This window comes from Hippopotamus amphibius, chromosome 8 (assembly GCF_030028045.1).
Source record: "Hippopotamus amphibius kiboko isolate mHipAmp2 chromosome 8, mHipAmp2.hap2, whole genome shotgun sequence".
NCBI lineage: Eukaryota > Metazoa > Chordata > Mammalia > Artiodactyla > Hippopotamidae > Hippopotamus > Hippopotamus amphibius.
The window spans coordinates 27,052,116-27,078,029 of NC_080193.1; the positions used below are offsets into that span (position 1 = coordinate 27,052,116).

At 60.1% G+C, this 25,914-nt stretch overlaps 1 protein-coding gene across 1 annotated transcript; it reads left to right on the forward strand.

Annotated features, from left to right (window-relative positions):
• The first annotated feature begins 4,091 nt into the window (after nt 1-4,091).
• Nucleotides 4,092-25,421, forward strand: MMP17 (matrix metallopeptidase 17). The gene is made up of 10 exons (XM_057747266.1): nt 4,092-4,295; nt 13,848-13,980; nt 14,781-14,910; nt 15,421-15,704; nt 16,634-16,810; nt 18,280-18,379; nt 20,079-20,161; nt 20,260-20,412; nt 23,404-23,661; nt 24,355-25,421. The coding sequence occupies exons 1-10, from the start codon at nt 4,143-4,145 to the stop codon at nt 24,666-24,668; spliced, it is 1,785 nt and encodes a 594-aa protein (XP_057603249.1). The 5' UTR covers nt 4,092-4,142; the 3' UTR covers nt 24,669-25,421.
• Nucleotides 25,422-25,914: the final 493 nt, after the last annotated feature.

The following is a 25,914-nucleotide window of genomic DNA, read 5'->3' on the forward strand; positions in this document are numbered from 1 at the left end:
TGAGCACCCGCCCCCCGTCCCCCCCTTGCCCACCCCCCGCCGCCTGCTTCTCATAAGGACCCTTGTGAGGACGCTGGGACCACCCCCATCTCAAGATCTCTAACTTAATCACATCTGCAAGGCCCCCCTTGCCACACAGGGGAACACATCTGTGGATTCCAGGGATGAGGCCTGGGTACCCTCTGGGAGACACTGTTCCACTTTGCAGCCAATTCATCTACCCCCACCCCTCTGGGATTCAGGCACACGGCCCGTGCCCCATCGCTCTGCTAGAGTGCAGGCCTGGGGCCTGGTCTAAGGGCCACCACCTTCCCTTGGGGCCCCGTCTTGGAGAAGGGACCTCCTTGAACAAGTTGACCTTTCTCATCCCACACACACATTTACCCTCCTCTTCCCACTGACCTTGAGTTACACAAGCAAACCAGGAACAGCTGCTCCTGGTAAGAATGTAAAACTGTGCCGAGACGCTGAAGGCCTTGCTCCCTCCACATCCTGACACCCGTTGGGTTTCATCTGGTCCTCTGAGCAGAACCGGAGCAGAGGATCCCGGTGACAGTGACTTGGGAGGGAGCACTCCCCTGAGAACCTGGTCACGCAGCAAGACAAGGAAGAGCAGGAGACACAAAGGCCAGTGTTCATGGACGGTGTAGGTCACATCCAAGGGGCAGAAGCATCTCCCCACAATCAGTCATGAGCTTGGAGCTGCTGGGGATGGACATTCCAAAGCCTGAGGCTCTCAGGACAAGGAGCAGCCGTGCAGGTGGCAGGAGGGAGAGCTCTGGGAGGCCAGTGGTGTGCAGGGATGGAGTGGTCACACCTGGACGTCATCAGGGCTCCCAGAGATGCAGGCAGAGTTGGGTCGTCCCCTTGCCTGAGGTCATTACTGTGTGCTTTCGAGCACTTCCTCCAAAACTTTTCTTCTCCTTTCATACACACACACACACACACACACACACACACAGCCCAGGAAAGCTGCAGCCCATGTCCTTCCAGCTTAGCCAGCCCAGCCTGCAGAGAGACAATAATAGTTGAAGTCACAGCCCCAGCACCGTCTCTCGGTGAAGGATGTGGGTCGTGTGTTCATCCCTGAGCCAAGCAGGTGGCCAGCGGATGGATGGAAGTGAGCGACTGACCCAGCTTCAGCTGTGTGCTCCAAAGGTGGGGTCAGCATCACTAAACCCCCTGGGTTGACAGAGACAGAGAGGAATTTTTCTGAAAGAGGTCCTGAGGTCAGAGAAAGGGAGAGTGGACAGCAGGCAAGGCTGGATCAAGGGGCTCAGAAGAGACGACATGTGTTTGTATATGGTAAATGTAAATATATAGTTGTTTGTAGAGTTTTGCTGCTCTCTGCTTTTTTTTCTCATAATTTGTTTTTTTCACTCAATAATATGTCTGAGTAACCTTGTTGGTACACCTGGATCTACTCCATTCTTTCTCACTCAGTGTAGCGCTCCATCTTTGGGGTACATCCCAGTGTGGTCAGCCCAGGGCAGCCACCAGCTTACACAGCACCTGTGGGTTTTAGAAAAGGCGCCCATTTCTCCAGTGAGACACGGCCCCACTGCAGGAAACACAGGCCGGCAAACAGGGTGCAGAGGGACTTCCACCCTCACTCTCGTCCTTGACCACAGCCAGCACCACCACACACAGGCGGTTTCTGATTTTTTTTTTTTTTTTTTTTTTTTTTTTACTATTGCATGCTGCACCAGCCTTCTTGTGCAAAGATGGGAGTGTTTTTCTACGGCAGACACCAAGAATGCTGGGCCACAGAAAATGTACTTTTAAAATTTTAATAGCTGCTCCCTGACAGCTTCCCAGCGAGGCCGTACCAGCTGGCACCCCCTCCAGGAGCACCAAGTCCCCACCTCCCTCCTTGGCACGTGATAATAGATGACTTTCTCAACATCACCCATCTGATGGGTGAAAAGTGGCCTCTCATCAGTGCTTGGAGTCGGGCCACATTCAAATGCCAGAATTCAGTGGCAGGCTCGAGGAGAAAACAGCAGCCGTGGTGCCACCCAGCCCCCGCCATGAAGTGACACGTCCCCCAACGTCTAGCCAAGCATCCATGGTTCCTGCACCATTCACCAGGCACCATCTGGACCTATCTGGGGAGAACCATGTCTGTCTGTAGGCCCCTTCTTACGCTTGAGCCACTGCCCCCAAACCATCTCTCTTCACTGCCTTTCAGTGCCTCCTACAGCCCCTCAGCCAGCGTGCCCTCTTAAAGTCCTCAAATGCAGGAAGAACTCTGTTACACCATGGGGTCGACTGCTCCAGCATCTCTTTTGAGCCCCTTGATCCAACCCTGCCTGCTGCCCATCCACCTTTACTCTGACATCAGCATCTCAAATTTCCTTTAGAAAATCCCTACCTCCCCACCATCAGTGCAGGCAGTTCTGCTCACCTCCACCCCCCTCCACATGGTTGGTTCAGGGATGGACACGTAGTCCACAACATTCGATGAGAGACAGCCCTGGGACTGTGGCTTGAGGGCCGGTCTGGGTCTGGCGGGTTTGCTAAACTGGAAGAACGTCAGGTGCAGCTGCCCATCCTGTCTTTGCTGCCATTTGGAGAATTCTTGCCTGAGGATGAAGCCAACACCGAGATGGAGCGAGAAACCGTATTCCGATCACATCCTTGTGCAACTTGATCCAGCCTTGCCTGACGTCAGAATGCTCTGAGATGCCCCAGTTTAAGCAGCCCATAAATTTCCTTTCCCTGACTAGAACCAGTCTGAGCTAGGCTTTTGCCACTAGCACTTCAGCAAAGTTGGGGAATGTGCCTGTGAATGGTCACCTTAGGCAGGATCCTCCCTGCACGTGATCTCAGCAGGTCAATGTAACGGTATTCTGAGCAGGTGCAGAATCTTCATGCATCAGAACAGGCCACTGGGGCTCTGAGAGGAACAGGGGAGGATGTGCAAGCCCAGAGCCGTGGAAGGACAGTAGGGAGGGGGCTCTGCCTGGAACCCAGCCCTCACCTGAGTGGAGGGCCAACACCTCCCTCAAACTGGGGAATGTGGATTCAGCAGAAGCGCCTGGGCTTCCGTAGAATGGGACCTGAATCTTGACAGCATCAGCTGTGATTAGGGGCTGATGGAGGTGGGGGGGAGGGAGCAGTTGTAGGAACGTAACTAAGGTGTAGGCGTATTTGCATTTGAACCTCACTCACCGCTCCTGCCCTACCCAGGATCCTTTGGCTCTGTGACCTCCCACAAGTTACTTAATCTCTCTGGGCCTCAGTTTCCTCATTTGAAAAATGGGAAAGATGTTGTGAAGTGAATATATAGTAGACGCGGAGCTTGTGCCGGGCACACACCAACCTCCCAACAGACGTCAGCTATTAGCAATCCCCTCCCCACACCCACAGGGACCACAGACCCCCCGGCCCTCGCTGACTCCCAACTGCGTCCAGACCCCACCCGTCAGTGCCGCCGCCCCCGCCCCTCTTACTCCCTCACCCCACCCCCACCCGCAGTCCCTCCCAAGCTCCCAGCCCCACCTCAGCCCGGCTCCTCCCACTCCCCCCCCAGCCTCTCCTGCTCCCACCCGAACCCCGCCCCCGCCCACTCTCCCACCTCACCCCCCCCACCCGACCCCCACCTCTCACTCCCACCCAGCCCCCACCTTCTTTCTACCACGGTGCAAAGGCTCCCCCAAGCGTCCTCCGGGCGCTCTTCGGCTGCCGCTCGGGGTCCCCAACAGTGACTGCGAAACCGTGCTCGGCGCGGGGTCCACGTGCGCGCGGTTGGACGGGAGGCGGGGTCCGTTCGCCGGGGGGCCCCCCGAAGCCCCGGACTTTGCGCCCGCCGGCACGCCTCTGCCACCCCGGAGCCATCTGGGGACACTTCGGAAGTGCCTTCCTTCTTGCCCCCGCAGCCAGGGTCCCCGTGTAGGCTCGCCGGGCGGGGCATGGGTGGGGTTTGAGCATTCTCCGGAGGGGGGGCGCGCGGGACTCTGGCGGGAGCGGGGCGGGCCCTTTAAGGTGGGGGCGGGGCGAGCCCGGCGGTGGTCATTAGCATATATTAGCATGCCCCGCCCCGCCGCTGGGAGGTGGCGCGAGGCTCAGTCGGGCCGGGAGCAGGGCGCGGGAGCGGGGCGAACGCGCGCGGGGACTGCCACCGCCGCGCCGCCCGCCCTATGAGCGAGATGCGGCGCCGCGCCGCCCGGGGGCCCGGGCCACCGCCTTCCCGTGCCCGGGTCCCGCCGCTGCCGCTGCTGCTGCTCGCGCTGGCTGCCCGTGTGGGCTGCGCCGCGCCCGCGCCCCGCGCAGAGGACCTCAGCCTGGGAGTGGTGAGTGCGCGGCCGGGAAGTGGGGCTCCCGCGGGCCGGGGAGACCCCATCAGGGTGCCTCGGCGCCTCCGGGAATCCGGACGCTCTGGACCCATTTCCTGGGCAGGAAAGCTGAGGCTAGGTCGCAGGCTGAGTGTCTGACGGGCGCGCACTCGGGTCTGGGAAAGAGGCGCGGGGTCCCTCCCCGGCTCCGTGCGCTCGGAGCCCGCCGCAGCCGCAGGAGCCCGCGGAGGCTGGGGGCTTAGCTGGCCGGAGCCCGGTCCCCGGCTCCGCGCAGCCCCAAAGGGGCCCCTGAGGCGGGTGGGACAGCAGTCGCAGCCGCCCAGAGCAGGGCGTCCCGCGTGCGTTCCCAGTGGCAGTGACGGGGGGGAGGGGTGCGCACCCACAACCGAGAAAAAGACGGGGCTACGGAGTGTGGGCGCCCCGGAAAGCTGGTGGTTTCGACTTTGCCCCGTTGAGGATGTTGGGGAGAAAGGGAGCCGGCCCCCTAGTCCCCCACTGGACATGGACCTTGGCCCTATTCCCTGTCCCCTTCCACCCCCAGGATGGCCAGCCTTGCCACCCTTGTCCCCGTCCTGAGCCTGATGGGGTCTCCCTCCCATTCCCAGGCTCGGATGTACCCGCACCGCCTTCTCCTGCGCCCCTCCCTTAGTATCAGCTGTCCCACTGGCTTGGAAACCATGCTGGGGGGCTGCGCAGTGGCCTCTTCCCACAACCCCTCCCCCATTCAGCCCGCCAGGCTTGGAGCCTCCTGCGGGGGACCTGGAAGATTTAGATGAGACTTTATAGGTGGCACCATCCCCAGGCCCGGGGAGGCCAGGCGAGGTCTCGAGGTGGGCGGTGGATCAAGCCAGTTCCTCCTGAGGGTCCCACCCCTGCAGTTGCCCTCACTTGTGCAGGTGAAGGGACGGGGGCCTCTGCTCCCTGCCCCCGCTCCCGGCCCACAGGCAGTCTCCTAAAGGGGTGCTGGTAGGGCTTCTTTCCCAGGCCATAGGCACTCTCGAGCTCCAGGTGGCTTCCAGGCCAGTGAAGGCGTTTGGGTGGCATCCGCAACCCCGTGGTTGGCAGGACTTGGCCACAGGTTCTGGATGAGAAACAGTCTTGGGCCACCCCCGTCCAGCTGCCCCAGCCCCCGCAGCCACCTAGGAGGGCATGACCACAGCCTCTGCTGTCTGCATCCAGACCCTGGGGGGGACCCCACAGCCGCTTCCTCCCAGCCAAGCTGCTCTGAAATTAGGGTGCCTTTACCCACCTTCTCCAGGCCCTGGAGTGTCCTGGATCCCCTCCTGGGGCTCATGCTCTGCGGGCATCAAGTCTCTAGGTCTGGGCTGGGTGGGAGTAGAACCAGACTCCCACCTTCCAGCTGTGAGGGACCCCACAGGAGGGCTACTGGGGGTCAGGCCCACACAGTCAGGACGTGGAACTTCCGGCCCAGCCAAGTTCATTTGTCAGACCCAGTGCTGTTCTGAAGTTTCTCGCTGCCCACCCGGAGGGAGCGAGTCAGGTACACTCCTCCTGGCTTGCACCTCCGTGCCTCTTCTTCTCCCTGCTCCCCCCGCCGGGTTCCCCGGCACACAGGGGTCCCCGGGCCCCACACCCTGTGGGAGGCACTGGGCAGGGGACGTGGCTCCCCAGACTGGAGCCCAGAGACAGCAGGGCCCTGGCGTCCGACCCAGTGGGTAAAGAGCACAGGATGCTGCCCCTGCCAGGAGAGACCCCCACCCAGCGAAGGCCACCACGCCTCCAGCCTGGTGTGGGAGAAGCCTTCCTGCCTACTGTCCCCAGTTTGTGCGCCGAGGGCGGTCTCTGGCGGCCTTTGAGGGAATGGCACCTCAGCGCACCAGGCCCGAAGGTGCAGGAAGGCTGGGAGGCCAGCAGGGATTTGCCGGGAGGAAGGCGACTCCTCTCCGCCCCCCTCTGCAGACCCCCTCCAGGGGGGCCCACTGACTCTGGATATTCAGGTCTATGGCTGCCAGTAAGGAGAAGGGCCCCTTTGTAAGTGTGACCCAGCTTCTGCCAGACAGAGCCGTGCCCAGCGGGTCTCTTGCGCGCTGGCTGCCCCCGGGAGGGGCTCCCCGGCACAGCCTGCCCAGGCATCAGCGGAGAACAAAGCGCCGGATTGAGGCCCACTGCGCCGGTCCAACGGCGGGCTTTCAGACCACGGCCGAGTGGGACAAAAGAGCCCCGTGCCCCCCTGGGGTTGTCGGCTGAGCCGCAAGTCCTTCTGGGCCCGTTTTCATTATTTTATTTCTGAGTAGGTAATACTCACGGCAAAATATTCAGGCCGTACAGAAGGGCCTGCAGGGGCCCTTCTCTCCCTCCTTTCCTGAGGCTCCTTCCAGAGGTTGTCTGGGCACGTAAAAGGACATGGGGACCTCGGTCCCTCATTTGTACGGATGACAACCTGCTCTCCACTGCTGTGAGCCCTGCTGTTTTCACTTCCCCATCTGTCCTGGAGAACAGTCCGTATCGGAACGTCTAGATCCACCTGGTTCTTTCTGTCCACCCATCGCATTTCACCGCACGGATGTCACATCCGTTAGCCAGACCACGGCACAGACGTGCAGGCTCTTCCTAATATTTCGCCGTAGCCAGAAGCTGCCAGGTCGCCCGGTTACTGCAGCGTGAGTATGTGAGGGACCCAGCCCTGGGGGAGCCAGATGACGGGCGAGCCCGTAACGTGTCGAGGGCTGGCAGATTTGCCACCGTCCTCTAAAGTTTGTTCTCGGGTTTCTATCCCAGCAACAACGTCTGTGAGCTCCTGTGCCTTGTACCACGTGCGTTGGCAGGTCTTTTGATCTCTGACACCCAGACAGTGACGGTGGTTTGTGGTCGAGAGTGGGTGAGGGTGCCCGGGAATAAGCAGGGCCCTCAGTGGCCCAGGGGGCTGGGCAGGGGCTGGAGCACCTGTGAGCACATGTCCCCCTCCTGGGGGTGGGGAAGGGGTGGCAGAGGTGGCCGTCACCCAGGCCGCAGCCAGTGACCTCTGGGTCCCCGCTGCTCAGCGGCAGTGCCCAGGCAAGCCTGTGGGCCCTCCATGCGCTCAGGACCCGTGTCAGACCTGGCTTGGGGCCAGGACTGTCCCTTTCGGCTGCAGTCAGGGAGCCCAACCAAGGAGCTGACAAGAGGGGAGCCTTAGCTCCCAGGTTCCCTCCCAGAGCTTGAATTTAAATGTAAAGGTTCTAGGACCCAGCTGGGCCCCCTCCCCAACCCCCTCACGCCCAGCCCCATCCCGGAGGCACGTTGTCAACAAGTGAGTTCATTTCCCGGACACTCATTGCCTTCAGCGTCCAGATGACTGAGAAGTCTTTGTGGTGCTTTCGTGGGGGCCCGTAGTGTGGGCTGGACCGCGCAGGACGCCTGTGGTCTGAGCCCCAGGAGTGTGGCCTTTGACTAAACAGGCGGGGGACCAGCCTGGCAGCTGAGGAAATGTCGTTGCTCTTTCAAAGGGCTTTGGAAACAGCCTCTGGGCGTGGGTCCCAGGCTCCTGCTCACCAGCCTGGGATCTGAGTGCTGGGCCTCAGTCTCCTCGTCTGTAAAATAGGGCCGTGAGAACAGGGCAGATGGGACGTGCCCTGGGGAATGCCCCTGATCGCTCACAACAGCGTCTGCAGGAAGTAAGCTGCCTTCGTGTTCTGAGGAGGGGGTGCAGGCACGGGGAGAAGGCTAGGGAGCGTTGGGTGCAGCGCCTTCCTGACGGTATCCGAGGGTGCTTTGCACGCACGTGGTTTTTGCCTCTTAGTGGTGGCTCAGAGCTTCCAGTGAGATGCTCCAGGTGCAGGGTCTGTGCTGCACACGTGAGAGGTGACAAGTGCACCTGTCACACACTAGCTAACAGCCTGCTGGGTCCCTCCCAGGCACCAGCCATCTCTCAGGAGGGATGGACAGTGGTCTGGGCAGAGTGTAGAACCCACTTCCCACCCTCGCCTGGCCTGCCTGCCCACTCCTCCATCTTCTATTCCTCTGTACCCCAGTCCTGCCAGCTCCTTTCTGCTCCATGAATGTCCCAAGCTGGTTCCTGCTGCAGGGCCTTTGCACAGGCTGTTCCTACTGCCGTGGATGCTCACCTGAGCTCATCAGTAGGCCAGCTCCTCATTCTTCAGGCCTCAGCCCAATGCCATCCCCCGAGCACCCATTTAAGGAGCCCCTCCACCCTGTCTCACTTCCCCTCATAGCACAGCAATCCTGGGAATAGGCCCCACAGGCCCACTGTCTGGCTATGTGACCATGGGCAAGTGTCCTGACCTCTCTGCACCTCAGTTTCCTCATCTGTAAAATGGGCATAATAATAGCGCCCGCCTATAAGATCATTTCAGCAGTTCTTTATTGAGCACCCACTGTGTGCCAGACATGAACTGAGCCCCATGGACCACACACCCCTGTCCTCACAGCTTTCCCCTGTGGGTGCTGTGAGTGCTAAGCAGGTAAGTGATTGAGCAGCGCTCGATAATCCTTGGCCGCTAGGATCACTTATCATTTGTCATCCGTGACACTCGTTTATCACAGACTTATCATTGGCCTTCCCCACGAGACTGTCCCTCCTGGGTGGACAGCAGGACGGGGTCCTGCACAGGGAGCCCAGCACAGGGAGCCCTCGGTAAGGGTGTCGGATGGATGGATGGACTGTCAGACGGGGGTCTGGGAACATCCCCCTGGGGAAGATGATGAGGCAAGGGCTCATCCCAACTGCCACAGCCCCCGGAGGAAGACCCGCCCTGCCGGGGGGAGGGAGGGGGCACCAGCTCCTTTCCCTCCGGGCCTTTAGCGACCGGACAGCCAAGCGAGGGAGACACAGACTGGAGGCAGAGCTGAGCCCTGTGACCGCGGACCGTTTCCGCAGCCGCACATGGAGGTGATGGTGACACCGCCTCGCCTCGCGGCTGCTGAGGGATGAATGTGGGTGAAGGTGAAGAGCCGGCGGCACAGTGGGTGCTGGAGGGCTTGTTGTTCTCTGGGTCTGGGTGGGGCTCTAAAGCCACTGCACAGCCGCCCGCCTCACTGCCCCGACGCCGCGGAGATGTCTGCATTGCCCAGGCCTCCGTTTCCTCATCTGTGCCGTGGGGCTAATGACACCCACTCTCCATACACCCACTCTCTCACGCCTATGAGGCTGGCGGAGTCCAGTTAGAGATGGAGCACGAAATGCGGGGCGGGGGGGGAGGGCACTGATGGTTCAGCCCTCTGTCCGCACGGTCCCGGCCAGACCCAGGGCCCTCACAGGCATCAGCCAGCAGACAGGTGTCCCGGGGTCCCTGCCGGCTTCACTCCAGTCCTGCTCCCACTGCCAGCACATCCAGCAAACCCTTCTGTGCCTCCATTTCCCCACCTGTAAATGGGGACAACAGCGGCCAGGCCTGGGGCTGTGGGGAGGACTAAGGAGGCACTGCACACAGTAAGCACTTCTTGTTTACCAGCACCATGAAGCAGGTTACAGGACTGCCTCCCTCATCCACTGCTCCACCCATCCTTGGAAGGTTGTTTACCCCCAGGAGCCAGCACTGGGGCCGCAGTTCCCTGCACTTGATGCCTGACCTGTCGGACTGAGGGACCGCCCAAGACATAAACGCGAGGCCGCTCCGTGGGGGCAATGGCCCACTTGCCTGTGACTCTGCTGAGGTCAGGAGGGAGTTTTGTGGTGTGTGCGTTAAACATCGTGAGCATTGAACATATGCACGTTGTGTCAACCAGCGATAAATGATGCAGAGAAAGATAAGACCAGGCAGGGGCTGGTTGGGGGCGGGGGGCAGGGGGAGCCATGGTGGGGATGGTAGGTGATCGCATCTGCAGGAGGGGCTGGTGCCTCTGCTTCCTGCCGATGCCTAGGGCAAGGCATCCACCTCTGTGAGCCTCAGTTTCCCCATCTGCAGTAATGGCTCAGCTCACGGGGTCCTTGCCGGGAGGAGGAAGAGAGCATATCCTTGACTGTCAGGGATTCTCCACCGTGGAGCAGCCCCTGCAGGTTTGGAGCTCCCCTCCCGCTCCTGCCCCCGCCCCCTCCCCCTCCCCCTGGCCTTCTGGAAAGTTCACCCTCCGCCCACACAGCCTCGTTGCCCTGGAGACACGGTTGTCGAGGTGACGACAGAGGGAGGACTGGTGGGTGAGCACAGGAAGGGGCTGGCCCAAGCAACCCACAGGCTCTGTAGGTATTGGGGGACGAGGGGCAAGTCTGGGGACACCTGGGGGACAGGAGGTTTGGGCCCCCCCACCCCAGGGACCACTCTGCCATGGGCACCACTGTGGTGGGGGCAGAGGCAGGGGCTGCATGGTCTCCAGGGGCAGCCTAGGCAGGGCTTTTGGCAGCCTTTGCCCTTTGCAGGGACCCTGGCCCTGAGGACCAGTTCTCAGCCTGGTTCCCCTCTGATGTTACAACGTGTACTAACTACCAGGAAAAAAAAAATTAAACCACAGCCATTTGGGAATTTGCTTGTCTCCCCTGAAGAGTGGGATGAGCTGGAAGTCAAGAGGGAGAGAGAGAGACAGAGAAAGGGGCTTAGATGCCCCCTCCCTCCCAGGGCTCAAAGGCTGACTGTTCCTTCCCGGTGGGGATGGGGGGTGCTTGTTGGGGACACTTGTGTTTCCACGTAAGACGGGAGAACAGGAAGGCTTAGGGCTGGCCTAGGGTCCCCATGGGCTCTTCAGGCCCCTCTGGTCCATGCATCACCTGAGGGCCAGCAGCTGCCAGCAGCGTCCCCCCAAACCCACCAAGGGCTCGTCCCGTTGTCAGATATCTCCTGAGGATTTCCCCCAGCGAGCTGTCCAAGAATCGACGCAAAGCCCACCACCACTGCAGGGCCCACAAGGAGGTGGGCCGGGGGTGTGAAGAGAGGCGGCTGGCTTTGTGACGAAGCGAAGGGCTGAACTGGGGGCAGGTGGGATGTTTGAGCCCAAGCCTGCGGGGAAGGTTCCTCTCCCTCCCACCAGTCCTCAGATCTGGTCCCGCTCTTGTGCTCTTGAACCCTTCAGGGTCTGCAGACCTCAGTGCTCCCAGGGCCCCGGCAGGTCCCAGCGACTGCTGACCGTGGCTGGAACAGTGCCTGTCCAGGGGGCACGTGCCCTCAGCTCTACCCTTGTTCTTCAAGTTGACACAGAGCACAGCCACTCAGACCTGCAGCTAAAACCTTCTGCTTTTCAGCGCTGGCAAACATTTCCAAACACCCTGAAGTGCTCTTGAGGCCTGAAGCCCAAAGTGTGTGTGGCCTCCCGGCCAGGCTGCCCAGAACCAGAGGGAGCAGCTCCCCTGTGAACCCCTGCAACGTCTGGGAGCAGGACTCCGCTCAGACACCCAGCTGTTATCCCAGCCTAGAGGGGGCAGCTGGGAGGTGGGTGGCCTTCCCAGGGTGTCTCAGCCCCAGCCCGCCCAAAACAACCGGCCTGGGTGAGGAAAGACACTTGCCTGGGTGGACCATTACCTAGTAAGGGGATTGGGGGCGGCATCCTCACCTAGCATCATGTACGATCTGCGGAAACTCCATAGGGCTTCCTGGAGGAGGCAGCCTCGTGGTGTTGGGTGGCTCCAGGCTCTGTAGCTCAGGCCTGCAACTTACCAAAGAACTGCAAAAGGTGTATGTGTGTTTTCTGACTTTTGGAAGGAAAACTACAGAATGAAAATTTTAGAATATCTGTAAAACTTTCCCCGAAAATGTGTAGCCGCAAATACACATCTTTTTTAATATAATTTTTATTGGAGTATAGTTGATTTACAATGCTGTGTTAGCTTCTGCTGTACAGCAAAGTGAACACAAATACTCATCTTTATCATGGAATGCGCTTTTGGGCGTCTCCAGGGTCCAGACAGTGATTGGCCAGGGGACTCGCTCAGTAAATCTGTTGACAGCTGACAACATGCATTTAAATGTGTTTGAAGTGATGTGAAGGGTGTTCCTCCCAAAAGAAGGGTGCTCGGGGGTGGCAGAGGCCGCAACACGGCAGAGGGCAGAACCCAGGGTGGGGGGGGTGAGCCTGTCCGGCGCTCGTCGCCCCTCGTCTGAGCACAGGGTGTCACTCAGCGGTGTCCACTGGGAGTGTCCATTGGTTGCTGTTCACTGTCCTGCCTGACAGCCTTATAGGGGCCCTCAGACCCGAGGGACGTCTCCCGGGTCCCCCAGTTCTGAACATTCTGGGGCGCCTCCTTCAGGAGTTGGGGAGGAGGTAAAGTAACAGAGAGAACCCCAGCAAGGACTCAGTGTTTGCTAGCAAAGAAGGAATCCAGCTAGTTCTCTGCAGGTGTATGCAAATTATATGCAAATCATTGAGGACCCTGCTGGTCAGTTGAGGCCCCTGGGAATTCCAGGAGGATGGACCCCCCCTCCCAATGAGCACCCTCTGGGCCTCCTGTGGGGAACATCTCCAGGGTGGGGGAGTCCACAGGCAGGGGCTGCAGATTCGCAAACTTCTGGGGGCACTGCAAGGAGGATAAATGAATCGAGGATTTTTTAAATGTCCACCCAGAAAAATAGAGCTGCAAGTCAGTGCATTTCTTGAAGCCTGGTCTGGGAAGGGGTGGGGCTCAGAGAATCCCCAAAACCCTGCCTTCCACCCACCTGTGGGTCCTCCCCAAGCTGGCTGCGGGGCCCACCCCCTGGTACTGCGTCCACACGGCTGAGTGCTTTTTATGGGATTGTCACAGAGCTTGGGAAGTGGACATAAGCGCTATTTGGCAGTTGAAGAAACAGAAGCCCCCAGGGGGTCCCCACAGATGGCGTTGGTGCCTCCCTGTCCCTCCAGCCCCCACAGATTACATCAGTGCCTCCCTGTCCCCAGGGCCCCCATAGATGGTAAAGGGGGTTCTATGTGTGTCTGTGGTATAAAGGGTTGCCCCCCATTCCTGCTTCCTGTTTGGCTCAGAGGACCCCCGCTGGGGCACTTTGCAGCAGAGCTGTCCCCGACCATGCCACACACACTTTATATAGAGGGTACCTGTATCAGGGCTGATGTGAGCATTTCCACATTCTAACTCAAATATCCTCACATCCACAGGTGAGCAAACAGCCCAGAGCCAGGAGTGACTTGCCTCAGTTGCACAGTGAGAAGGGGGCTGGGTGGGACTTGAAGCCAGGCAGCCTAGCTCCAGAGTCTGGGCTCTTGACTACTGTGCACATGCAGCTTATGATCAGATTCTTAAAACCAGGTTCTGAGCCCATTGCTCTTCTCAGCATGGGTTTCAGACCTTGGGTCCTAAACTGCTGCCTCACAAGCCAGCTGAGGGCCTGAATTTGGCACTCAGGATGTTAAATAACCTTTTAAAAATTTCACTTTCCTAAGCATCCCCTGGGCATTTTGCTGCCTCAGGAGGAGTGAGGTGGGCAGGCTGCCTTGAGCAGTTGTACAGGTTGTGCACTGCTCAAGCCCACTGCATCTAAGGGGCCTCAAGTTTATTAAGGAACTTTGGCAAGGAAGGGGCAAGAGATGCCCTGTGGGCTAAGAGACAGGAGCCAGAGTGTTGGGCAGGGCTGGGAGAGGCCTGCCCCTCACAGAAGTGGTGGCCCCAGGCAGGCAGCTCTTCTGTGGGACTGAGCCCCCACCTCCACCCCTCACTCGACTCTCTGCCCACAGGAGTGGCTGAGCAGGTTCGGTTACCTGCCCCCAGCAGACCCCGAAACGGGGCAGCTGCAGACGCCGGAGGAGCTGTCTAAGGCTGTCATGGCCATGCAGCAGTTTGGAGGCCTGGAGACCACGGGCGTCCTGGGTCAGTCCTTGGGGTGCAGTGGGAGATAAGTGCCGAGCCTGGCTCCTCCCAAGTGCCCCCTCCACCTGCCCTGCTATCGTGGGACGGGAGGGAGGATTCCCGCCACGTGAGAACCCCTCCGTCGTCCCCGTCCCCATCCCCCGGTGTGGGCTCAGCGGTGGGTGAGTGTGTACCAGCCGCGCCCAGACCCCATTTCCACACTTTCAGTAGGGTCTCCGTGCCACGGGCCAGGCAGGCCAGCTGTGGGGGAGGGATCTGGCCACCCACACCCCCACTGAGTCTTGCCCCATAGGGGGTGCCAGCCCTGTGCTGTCAAAACGCCCCACTTGCCAAGAGAAACCAGAAACCTGGGGTGTTTATGTGACCGCCCCACTTTTTACCTTTTGGCAACAAATTCCAATTTTGTAAAGACTCTCAGCAGGGCTGGCTGGTCGAAACATGTCTGTCCCCAGGCCTCTCAGGAGTCGACACGTGTCACACACAGAACCAGTCGGGTGTGTGTCCCGTGAGAGGCAGGAAGCATTGGCGACAGTCCGCGTTGGGGCCATGCCCCCTCCGACGGCTCGGGGCCCTGCCGTACATTAGTAAATGCTTGGAAGACCCCCCATCCTGGCCCATGGACACACCCCTGGCAGTGGGGCCCAACACAGCTGGAGGCCTGGCCCGCGTCCCCCCAGGCCTGGTGCCGGGAACCAGGCGGACGGGACTGGAGCTTGGTGCCGGCTCTCGGGGAGCTGCTGGGAATCCCAGGTGGCGGGTGGGTGTGCGCCGGGCCTGACCCGCGCCTGCCCATCCTGCAGATGAGGCCACCCTGGCGCTGATGAAAACCCCGCGCTGTTCCCTGCCTGACCTCCCGGCTGCGGCTCCGGCTCGAAGGAGGCGCCAGGCTCTAGCCCCGACCAAGTGGAACAAGAGAAACCTGTCGTGGAGGTGGGCAGGCGGGCTCCACCTGGCCCGGCCTTTCCCGGCGTCTGGGCATCGGGGGGGATGGGGGGGGCGGCCAAAACGAACACCCGCTACCCAGGGCTTAAGAGACAGGAAGTTATCCTCTCGGTTTTGGAGGCCAGAAGTCCGAGATCCAGGGATCTCAGGGCTGGTGCCTTAGAGACTGAGGGGGAATCTGGCCGGGCCTCTGTCCAGGTGCTGCCGGCAGCCCTGGGCCCGTGGCTCTAATCCCCGCTTCCATCTTCACGTGGGCTCCTTTCCTGTCTTTGTCCCCTCTGTCTCTTGTAAGGACACTCCCTGGGTTTAGGGGCCACCCTGATCTGGGATGAACTCCTCTCCATCCTTGCCCCAATTACGTCTGCAAACCCCATTTCCAGATAAGGGCCCCAGTGCCCCACCCAGGGCAGGATGTTCCAGGGAGCACACTCCGCCCGGGGTGGGGACCCTGGGCCTGTCCCTGTGACCGACCCCGGGCTGTGACCCTGCCTGCCTCAGGGTCCGCACGTTCCCGCGGGACTCGCCCCTGGGCCGCGACACAGTGCGCGCGCTCATGCACTACGCGCTCAAAGTCTGGAGCGACATCACGCCCCTGAACTTCCACGAGGTGGCCGGCAGCGCCGCCGACATCCAGATCGACTTCTCCACGGCCGACCACAACGACCGCTACCCCTTCGACGGCCCTGGCGGCACGGTGGCCCACGCCTTCTTCCCGGGAGACCACCACACCGCAGGGGACACCCACTTCGACGACGATGAGGCCTGGACGTTCCGCTCCTCAGGTGCGTCTGGGCTGGCGCAAGCCTGGGGTGTCCCCAGGGACCCCGCGTAACCCCCAGCCTCCGGCAGACCCATGATGGTGTAGGGGCCACACCAGCCCCCCAGGACGACGAAACCGCCACGGCCCCCCTGCCTACAGCCATGGACACCTGTCCAGCTCAGGAGGACAGCTCTGCGTCCTCCTTTAGGCTGACCTCACCAGCCGTCCCTGGCACGGGCGGCCCGCCTGACCGACCCTGGCTGGGCTCTCAGGCCTGGCACATGACTCCATGAGCCAGGCTTGTCCTCATCCTGCTCTCAACTCCCCAGAGAGAGCAGAAGCTTGTAGGGCTTCTGCAGGCCTGGGCACACCATCACCTCTGCTAAGTCCCATTGGCCAAAGGAGTCGCAGGCTCCCAAGTTCAAGGCGGGAGGAAGGGCGGAGCCGCGTGGCACAGGGCGTGGATGTGGGCAGGGGAGATGGGGGCTCTTGTGGGGTTGGTCTGTATACCAGGCTGGGGAGCCCATCGCAGCTGGAGGAACCAGCTGTAGAACCTGTGGGTTCTCTGCTGTGATGGGCGCCCTGGCCCATCCTGTGGGGCCTGGAGAATCTATTCAATGCTGTGGTTCTAGGATCCTACAGTGAACCCTGTAACTTGGGATCCTGATGGCCAGCAAGGCCTGAAATATTTGCCATGTGCCCTGTACAGACTACTTTGCCAACTTTACTGTGAGTGGCACACGTGGGGTGAGGAGACCAAGAGACCCCAGAGCCCGAGCAGCCCCTGAAGACCCCACAGAGGAACCAGATAAGCCCTGAGCGACCCCACAGAACCTGTCTGCCCAGGACCAGCCTGGCAGACCCATGACGCCCCACCCCACAGGTCCCACCCCCACGGCCCAGCAGGAGCTGGTGGTGCCTCCCTGGACTCACTGGCTCCTGTGTCCCCAGATGCCCACGGCATGGACCTGTTCGCGGTGGCTGTCCACGAGTTTGGCCACGCCATCGGGCTGAGCCACGTGGCGGCCACACGCTCCATCATGCAGCCATACTACCAGGGCCCAGTGGGCGACCCGCTGCGCTATGGGCTCCCCTACGAGGACAGGGTGCGCGTCTGGCAGCTGTACGGTGAGTCCTCCCCCCAGAGCCGGCCCAGGTCACCCAGGGACGGGGACAGCAGTGCCAGGGATCCCCGGAGCGCACGGAGGGGGCTGCTTCTGCCTTGTTCGCTGCGTGCTCAGCATCTGGGACCGTCTGGCACACGCTGGCTGCCCCGCAGCGTGTGTGGGGTGAAGACGCAGGTGCGCTTCGGGCGGAAGGGAGGGGGGCCGCTGGCCTTTTCATGGAGCTCATCTCAGAGACCCGGGCAAGATCCCCATCCAACCCCCCCAGGGGGTTTCAGGTTGTGACAGCCGATGCTGATGGTGACGCAGGGCCCGTGCAAGGCACTTACAAGTGTTAAGTCGTCCAGTCTTCGCAACCGTGAAGCAGGTTCCACAGCCCCATGTAGAGATGGGAGAGCTGAGCCAGGACCGACCGAGAGCCGGCTCCGGGACCCCCTCTGCTGGGTAGACATCGAGAGATGCGGCAGAAGGAGGCCCGTGGCGGGGGGGGAGCAGTGATGAACCCTCCCCCAATCACCCCCCATCTCCACGCTGGTCTCCCTCACCCTCCACCCCAGTCTGCCCCGCACCCACAGCAGCCAGAGCAATCCTCTTAAACCTGGGACCGAGTCCCTCACCTCGGGGGTCAGCCTCACCTTATTCCACACTGCAGCCCCTTCCCTGCGCCCGGCCCCTTCCCCCTCCCCCACCCCCACCCAGCTTCACTGTTGAGCGCGTACTGCCCTCTGACATCCGTGGACTTTTTTTAATTGCAGTAAGACTTACCATTTTAAAGCCAACTATTCGATGGCATTTGGCACATTCACGGTGTTGTTCAACACCCTTTCTATCCATTATCAGAACTTTTTCATCGCCTCCCCCCACCACCGCCCCTGCCGCGCCTCATCCGTTAGCAGTCACTTCCCCATCCTCCACCACCACCACCCCCAGCCCCTGGCAGACACTCTTCTCCCTTCTGTCGCTATATTTGCCTCTTGTGGATTTTTCACGTAAATGGAATCTTACAGCGGGTGGCCTTTTGTGTCTGGCTGCTTTCACTTAGTGTGTGTTTTCAAGGGTCACCCCCGTCAGAGCACGCATCAGTAATTCTGTCCTTCTTACAGCCGAATAGTTTTATTTATCCATTCTTCCGCTGGTGGACATTTGGGTTGTTTTCACCTTTTGGCCATTAGGAATAATGCTGCTATGCACATGCATGTACAACTTTTTGTTTGAACACCTGTTTTCTGTGCTTTTGGATCTGTATCCAGGAGTGGAACTGGGGGTGGGGTGTAAACACTCCTTTAAGTCATGGAGGCACCTGTGCCTTCTGCTCACGCATCGCGATGCTCTGGCTCCAGGGGCACGAGTCTCCCCCATCCTGCTTACTGGCGCCCGGTGGCCTCGGTTCCATCCTGGGGACTCCAGGAAGAGTGGTGGGGTGTGCAGGGAGGCAGGCACGCTGGGGTCAATGCAGCCTCCTTGTCTCCACAGGTGTGCGGGAGTCCGTGTCCCCCACGGCACAGCCAGACGCCCCAGAGCCCGAGGAGCCTCCCCTCCTGCCGGAGCCCCCAGACGATCACTCCAGCACCCCGTAAGCTGTGGGCCCCTTGTCTCCACTCTGCAGCCAGCTCCACCCCCCGCAGCGGCTCAGTGGCCTGAGCTCCCGGCTTTTCTAGGCCACCTAAGCCCTGATTAACAGCTAATTTCTTTTCTTATGGCCAGTGTTGGCGGGGGGGAACCCCTGCTCACTCCAGCCCAGAACCATGCAGAGGCACTGACTTTCAAACACGTGATTTCCTCTTGCCCTTTGTCCCAGTCAGTCATCTACAGCTGAGTAACAAGCAGCCCTGCCTTGTGGCATCAAACCATCACTGTGTTCTTAGGCTCATGGATTCTGTGGGTCAGGAATTTGCACAGGGCACAGTCTGTGGGCAGGGTCAGCTCCACAGTGTTGGGAACACCTGCTGGGGGCTGGAATCATCTAGGGGCATCTTGACTTAGGTCTGGTGCCTGGGCTGGGCTGACTCAGAGGCTGGGCTCCGTCAGGCACCCATCGGGTCCTGTGCTGGAGGCTGGGTTCCTAGAGTGGGTTTCCCAAGGGAGCGTCTGAAGGGCTGGCAGTGCTGGAGGCCACGCGGCAGCTGCCCGCCTTTTAAGGCCCAGCCTCGGATCATTGAACCCTGTGCTTAAAACAGCCAGAGCCCGCCTACCGTCATCCCCGCCCCGCAGTGGAACAAGTGCCACAGGATCTGCAGGCGGGCATCCCCGTCCACCCCTCCCACCTTTGCCCTCACGGCCTCCTGGCATGCCTCCTTGCCACCTGCACGCTCACACAAAACACTAAACACGAAAACACAGGCAGAAATCTATGTATTCAGGCTTCCGTGGCTTGGTTTGTTTTGAGGTTTGGTTTTCCAAAAGTGGGATGTCTTTATGCTTTTCACACTCGACCCTACGTGGTGAATTTCCACTGAGGTCAATAGATGTTGCTTTAACTTGTGTTATTATTGCTCTTCACTGAACTTATTTATTGAATAAGTAACACCTGCCAGCAGTACCCAATTCCAGAGGCACAAAAAGCACCTGCAGTGACAAGTTAGTCCTCACTGCTGACCTACCAGCCCCTCCCTGGGGCAAACATTTGTGTGTGTGCGTGTCCTTCCAGAGAGATTCTGCACGCGTGTGAGAAAGCCGAGCATGTAGATGTACGCGTGTGAACCCAGCCGGATGCCTCGTGCGATGCTCTGCACCTCGGTTCTGGCCCCAGGGCCCGTGGGGGCCTCTGTGTCTGTGATGGTGCCTGGTTCTCTGAGCTGAGCTGCACTGCAGGGCACGTGTGCCCTGCCCTGTTTTAAGTTCTGGATCAGTGGGCATTTAAGTTCCTGATCTTTTGTCATCACAAATGATGTTGCTATGAGTACTGTCCGTGCACAGAGCTCCAGACTCAGAATTGGGGTCCCGGCACGCTCGCTCAGCGATTCTGTAGGAAGTGCCCTGCTGGCGCCTCGATGCTTTGCTGGCAGCGTTGAGAGCACCTCCTCCTCGAAGTGCTCCCCGATGCTCGCTAGCTGGCTCTGTGATCCATCTTCCCACCTGGACGGGAGGATGGGGCTCAGTTTCACCCACTTTTGTCTCTTGACTAAACTGCTGTGGTCGCTGAGCCTGCAGGCAGTGATGCTGGGGCAGGGGCGCCTTCGAGGATGCCTGTCCCCATGGCCTTGCCCAGCCCAGCTCCCCGGGGCGCCTCGGAGTGGGGCTGCCTCCCAGCCCGGCCCTCTCTCTGCCCCCAGGCCCAGGAAGGATGTGCCCCACAGGTGCAGCACCCACTTTGATGCGGTGGCCCAGATCCGCGGCGAGGCCTTCTTCTTCAAAGGTAACCCCCCAGGGGTCCAGCGGCCGCAGACGGAAGAGCCGGCCCTATACTGGGCCCCAGACCGGCCACCTGCAGCCCCACCCCCTGTGTCCCCCCAGGCAAGTACTTCTGGCGGCTCACCCGAGACCGGCACCTGGTGTCGCTGCGGCCGGCACAGGTGCACCGCTTCTGGCGGGGCCTGCCACTGCACCTGGACAGCGTGGACGCCGTGTACGAGCGCACCAGTGACCACAAGATCGTCTTCTTCAAAGGTGGGCGGGCCCCCACCCGGGTGCCTGCCGGGCATCGCTGACCAGGGGGCTGCAGCCCGCACTCCCTAGGACCCCCAAAGCCTGCATCCTCACAACAGGCCGGTCCTGACTTTGCTCTGTGAGTCTAGAGCTCAGAGCAGAGAGTAGCTCATTTATTTGTGCACTCAGCCAATTTGTACATATTGAGCACCTGCTGTGTGCCCTGCACTGTGGTAGGCACTGCAGGCACACAGTGGGCAAGACACAAAAATCCCTTCCCTCATTCTGGGGCGGGGACAGGAAGTAAGCGCCTGCAAGTAACGAGGAAGTTAATTTCAGATAGACTCGAGGGACAGCATTCCAGGCAGGGGGAACTGCCTGTGCAAAGGCCCTGGGGCAGGAACAATCTTGCTAATTGAAAGAACCTGGAAGAGGACGATGAGGCTGGAGAAGAGTGAAGGGGGAGGTGGCGGGGGAGGGAAGTACAGGCTGACACCCCAGGGGCCGTGAGAAGGCGCTAGATTTATTCTAAGTGCAGGGGGACACTGAGGACCTCCCTGACCCAAGTCCAGCTCTCTCATCTCAGTCCAGGGTGACAGGTCCACTGGAGGAGGGGCATCACTTCAACCTCAACACCCCCACTCCCGGGCTAGGCTGGGGAGGCGGTTCCTGCTCTTGGGGAGCATGCTGTCTCTTTGGGGAGAAGGCAGGGTGTCCCACCTGCAGCAGGAGACTGAGCCCTGCAAATTCTGTGGGCGTTTCGGGGGCTGTGAGCCTTCCTCCATCTCCTGCACTGCTGTGCACATGTGCAGTTCTGGTTTAGGGGTGCAGGGTCTGTAGCTCCCCAGAGTGAAGCCCCCCTGCTGCCCTGACCCAGGCTCTCCAGCCTGGCCTCCCTTGTGTGGGGCCTGGGTCCGACCTCTCCGCACTCACCCTGGCATCCCGCACTGACAGTGGAGTCACTCTCTCCCGGGCTGGATGCCTAAGTCCAGCTGCATTCCTGGTCGTGGGACCTGCCTGGCAGCTTCTAAACAGTTTGGATTATTTCTCAACTTTTAAAAATATCAGGAGATCCCCATGAGAAGCCACAGCTCCAGCCTTGAAATATGAGACAGTGTGGGCACTTGGGGCGTGTGCGTTTGCCTGGCAGCGTGAGCTGGAGCAGGTGGGGCTGCCCTGTCCAGGTCGCCCCACGCGTGTGACCATGCAGAGGAAAGCCTCACGGCCCTTCTTGTTGTGTTTGCACGGGGCCCTCTCTGCAGCTGTGCCATCATTTCCTTCAGCTGTTTCCAGTCTCTGACAGATGATTTTTTAGAAATTATTTTTAATCGTGGTACAACACAGACACACACACACACACATATAATGTAAAATTTACCATCTTAACCATTTTTAAATGTACAGTCCAGGGGCATTAAGTACATTCACACGGTGTGCAACCATCACCCCCATCCATCTCTAAAGCTTTTTCATCTTGTAAAGTTGAAACTCTGTCCCCATGAAACACTAACTCCCCATCCCCCTCCCCCAGCCCCTGGCACCCACCATCCTACTTTCTGTCTCCATGGATTTGATCACTCTAGGGACCTCATATAGTGGAACCACACAGGATTTGTCCTTTGTCACTGGCTTATTTCACTGAGCATCACGTCCTCAAGGTTCAGCCACATTCTAGCACGTATCAGAATTCCCTTCTTTTTTTGAGGCTGAGTGAGATTCCTTTGTACGGATGGACCGCATTTTGTTTATCATCTGTCAGTGGACACTTGGGTTGCTCCCACCTCTTAGCTATTGTGAATATTGCTGATGTAGACATGGGTGTACAGATAGCTCTTTGAGAACTTGCTTTCAACTCCTTGGGGTATATACCCAGGGGTGGGGTATATACACTGGTCTATTACTGGATGCTGTATTATTTCCATCTTTAATTTTCTGAGCACATGGCAGATTGTTTTTCACAGCAGCTGCCCCCATTTTACATTCCCACCAGCAGTACCCAGTTGCCCCCCCATCCTCACCTACACTTGCTATTTTCTGGGGGTAGGTTTGATAGTGGCCATCCTAGTGGGTGTGAGGTGATATCTCATTATGGTTTGGACATGCATTTCCCTGATGATTAGTGATGTTGAGCATCTTCTCATGTGCTTACTGGCCATTCGAATATCTTCCTTGGAGAAATGTGTATTCCAGTTTCCAGTCCTTTGTCCAGCCAAGGGTTTTCTTTTGTTCTGCTTCTTTTTCATTTGTTTCTTCTTTTTTCATTTGTTTAATTTGTTTCTTTTTATCATTTTTTCATTTGTTTTGTTTTGTTTGGCCACACCCTGTGGCTTGTGGGATCTTAGTTCCCTGACCGGGCCTGCAGCAGTGAAAGCACAGAGTCCTAACCACTGGACTGCCAGGGAATTCCCTCATTTGTTTTCTAAATAACAGGGTTGATTGTTGCTAAACCCGGTAGGGGTGGGGATATGAGGACACCTACCCAAGCTTACTTCCCCCCCTTCTGAGGCAGAGCAGCTAAGGATGTTTCCAGAGCTCAAAGTCAAGGATATACCCAACAGGTGTCTCAATCACACCATTTTTTGAAAGCTTTACATACAGATTTGAAGTTCTTGGTGATTTCTCTGCTTCTGTGTAATCTGACAAGTTTGCACACGCTCACATTAGGTGCGCCTTGACCCAGTGCCCTTCCTGCTTTGCCCATGAACATGCTCAGCCCACCTCACCCGCAGAAGTGGACGAGGCCCCGCGGATCAAACTGGCTTCTCGGGGTGGGGGTGGGGGTGGGGGAGCCTTGCCCTCTGTCTGTGACATGGCCGCCTCGTCAGGCCCCGCGTCCCCAGGCTGCTGGCAGGTATGGGATCCCTGCCAGGCACACAGCAGGTGCTCAGAGAATCCTCCTGGGAATTACACCGCTCGCACCTGGGTGTCCGCCTGCGGGAGGAGCAAGGGCTGGGGCCCCCCGCCCGGCAGGCTGGGCGAGCCACAGCCCACGGCTCTTTCTCTCGCCCCCAGGAGACAGATACTGGGTGTTTAAGGACAATAACGTAGAGGAAGGATACCCGCGGCCCGTCTCGGACTTCGGCCTCCCGCCAGGCGGCGTTGATGCCGCCTTCTCCTGGGCCCACAATGACAAGACTTATTTCTTTAAGGACCAGCTGTACTGGCGCTACGATGAGCACACACGACGCATGGACCCCGGCCACCCCGCCCAGAGCCCCCCGTGGAGGGGCGTCCCCAGCACGCTCGATGACGCCATGCGCTGGTCCGACGGTGAGCCGGGCGCTCAGGGAAGGGCGAGCCCCGTGCAGCCTCAGCCTCCCCACGTGGGAAGCGGGGATCCGGGGGCAGATGCGCGCGCCTCCTCTGCCCCCTCTGACGGGGGCCCCCTGGGCCGCCCCTTCTGGGGCTTGTTCACCTCTCCACTCGTCCCTTCCTCGCCCCCGTCACCCCGTACAGCCGTAGCAGCCTCTCCTCCTGCTGCCACACACACACACACGCACACACCCACCCACCCACCCAGGGCCTTTGCACCTGCCTTGCGTCCCCGCCCCCACCGCTTCAGCCCTCCGCCCAAACTTCATTGCAGCGCCCCCTGACGGCAGTGAGAAGTACACCACCCTCCCGCTGGGGCGGCTCCACCCTGGCGGGAAGTTTCGTGTGTTCTATTTGCAAAGTGATGTCTCTGGTACCTAGAACAGCCTGGCACATAGTAGACCCTCAGTAAATATCCAGTAGGGAAAAAAAAGAAAAAAACAAAACAGCTTTCCTAGGGCTGTGAGACTCTGGGTGCCCACAGATGGCCCCCCCCCCCCGGGGCTGAGACCAAGACTCTGACTCTCTCATAAGACAGTCTACATCCTCCCTACTGGCCCCGCGGCTCTGCTCCCCGTCTATCTGCTGTCTAGCCCGCATCCCGCGTGCTGCAGCGACCGGAGCTCAGCCGCCTGCCCTCTTCTCCCCCAGGTGCCGCCTACTTCTTCCGCGGCAAGGAGTACTGGAAGGTACTGGACGGCGAGCTGGAGGTGGCGCCCGGGTACCCGCAGTCCATCGCCCGGGACTGGCTGGTCTGCAGAGACCTGCCCGCCGACCCCGAGGGCGCGGACGGAGAGGCCGGGGCCCACGCCCGGCCAGGACAGCGCGACCACAGCCGCTCGGAGGACGCTTACGAGGTCTGCTCCTGCACCTCCCTCGCCGCCCCTGCCCCGCGGGCGGCGGGCTCGCTGCTGGCCGCGCTGCTGAGCTTCCTGTGGACAGCGGCCCGGGCCCTGGCGCTATGACATTCGGCGCTGGCCTGCGACAGGACAGACGGGGCCATGGCCCAGAGCCACAAAGTGCAAGGGCTGGTGCCCGCCCCTCCAGCGACCGAGCCAAGCATCCCTGCATAGCGGACTCCGCCTGCCAGATGGGGACGGGCTCCACCAGCCCCCGGACAGAGGTCACCGGGTGCAGCCTCCTGACTCGGCAGAGGCCAGCAGAGGGCGCTGCTCCCCGGCGCGGATGCAGGGAGAGCGCCCGCCTGGCGTGCCTGCCACCTGCCAGATGGGGAGACTGCGTCATGGCGGGGGTGGGGGGCTGGGAGCCGTCCTTTCAGCGAGCGAGTGACTGAATCTCAAGGAGATGGACCGAGGAGCCAGGGGTTGGCAGGGCAGGGGGCGTTACAGCAGGCATCGCTGCCCCCAGCTCCGCAGGCCCTGGAAAGAGCAGCCCGGGGGGACCACGGGTACCCTCTCCCCATCACCTGCCCGCACTGCCGCCCCTGGTGCTTCTGCCCACCCGTGGGGCTTCCTCTCCTGGTCCCGTGGGCCTGCCAGTTGCCTCAGTTAGGGCAGCCCCCCCACACAGGTGAACCCCCAAGATGGGGCTGTGGTGGTCTTCCCTTGTGACACGTTTCAAACACGACTTCTTCCTGCTTTGTAATGGCTCAGGCTCGGCTCCCTGACTCATCCAGGCCTTCCGGGGGTGGGCGTTCTCCCAGGCCTGGAGGGGGTCTGCGGCCTTTACCCCAGACCACCTGCCCTCTGGGGTGGGGGTCCTCCAGGAAGGCCTGTGCTGTGGTCACCAACACCTTCCTGCCCAGTGCCTCCTTGACTCCTCTGTGACCCCCCGGGTCATTACACCCATTTTACAGATGGACAAGCTGAGGCCCAGCTCAGGGAAATGAGCCTCCCGCCAACAGGCAGGGGTCGGGCTGGGTCAGGTCTCAGGACCTGGGTTTCTAGCACATTTGTCCAACCCTCCTTGATGGATGGAGTGCCTACTTGCACGTGCAGGTACTACTCTCAGTGCGGGACGTGCAGAACGAGACGAGTTCTGGGGCGAGGCATCTGGGATGCTGTCTGCCACCCCGTGTGCCCCTGAGGGCCTCCCAACAGGAAGTGCAGGGCGGTGGCTGGGTTGGCCAGTCCAGGGACACTGCTCCATCCTGCTGCTCCTTCTGCTCTGGCTCCAAGTCCAGGATGGCAGCCGCCGCCCTCCCACCCGGAGGGGCAGAGAGGGGACCTGTACCCCCTTCACCCAGGAGAG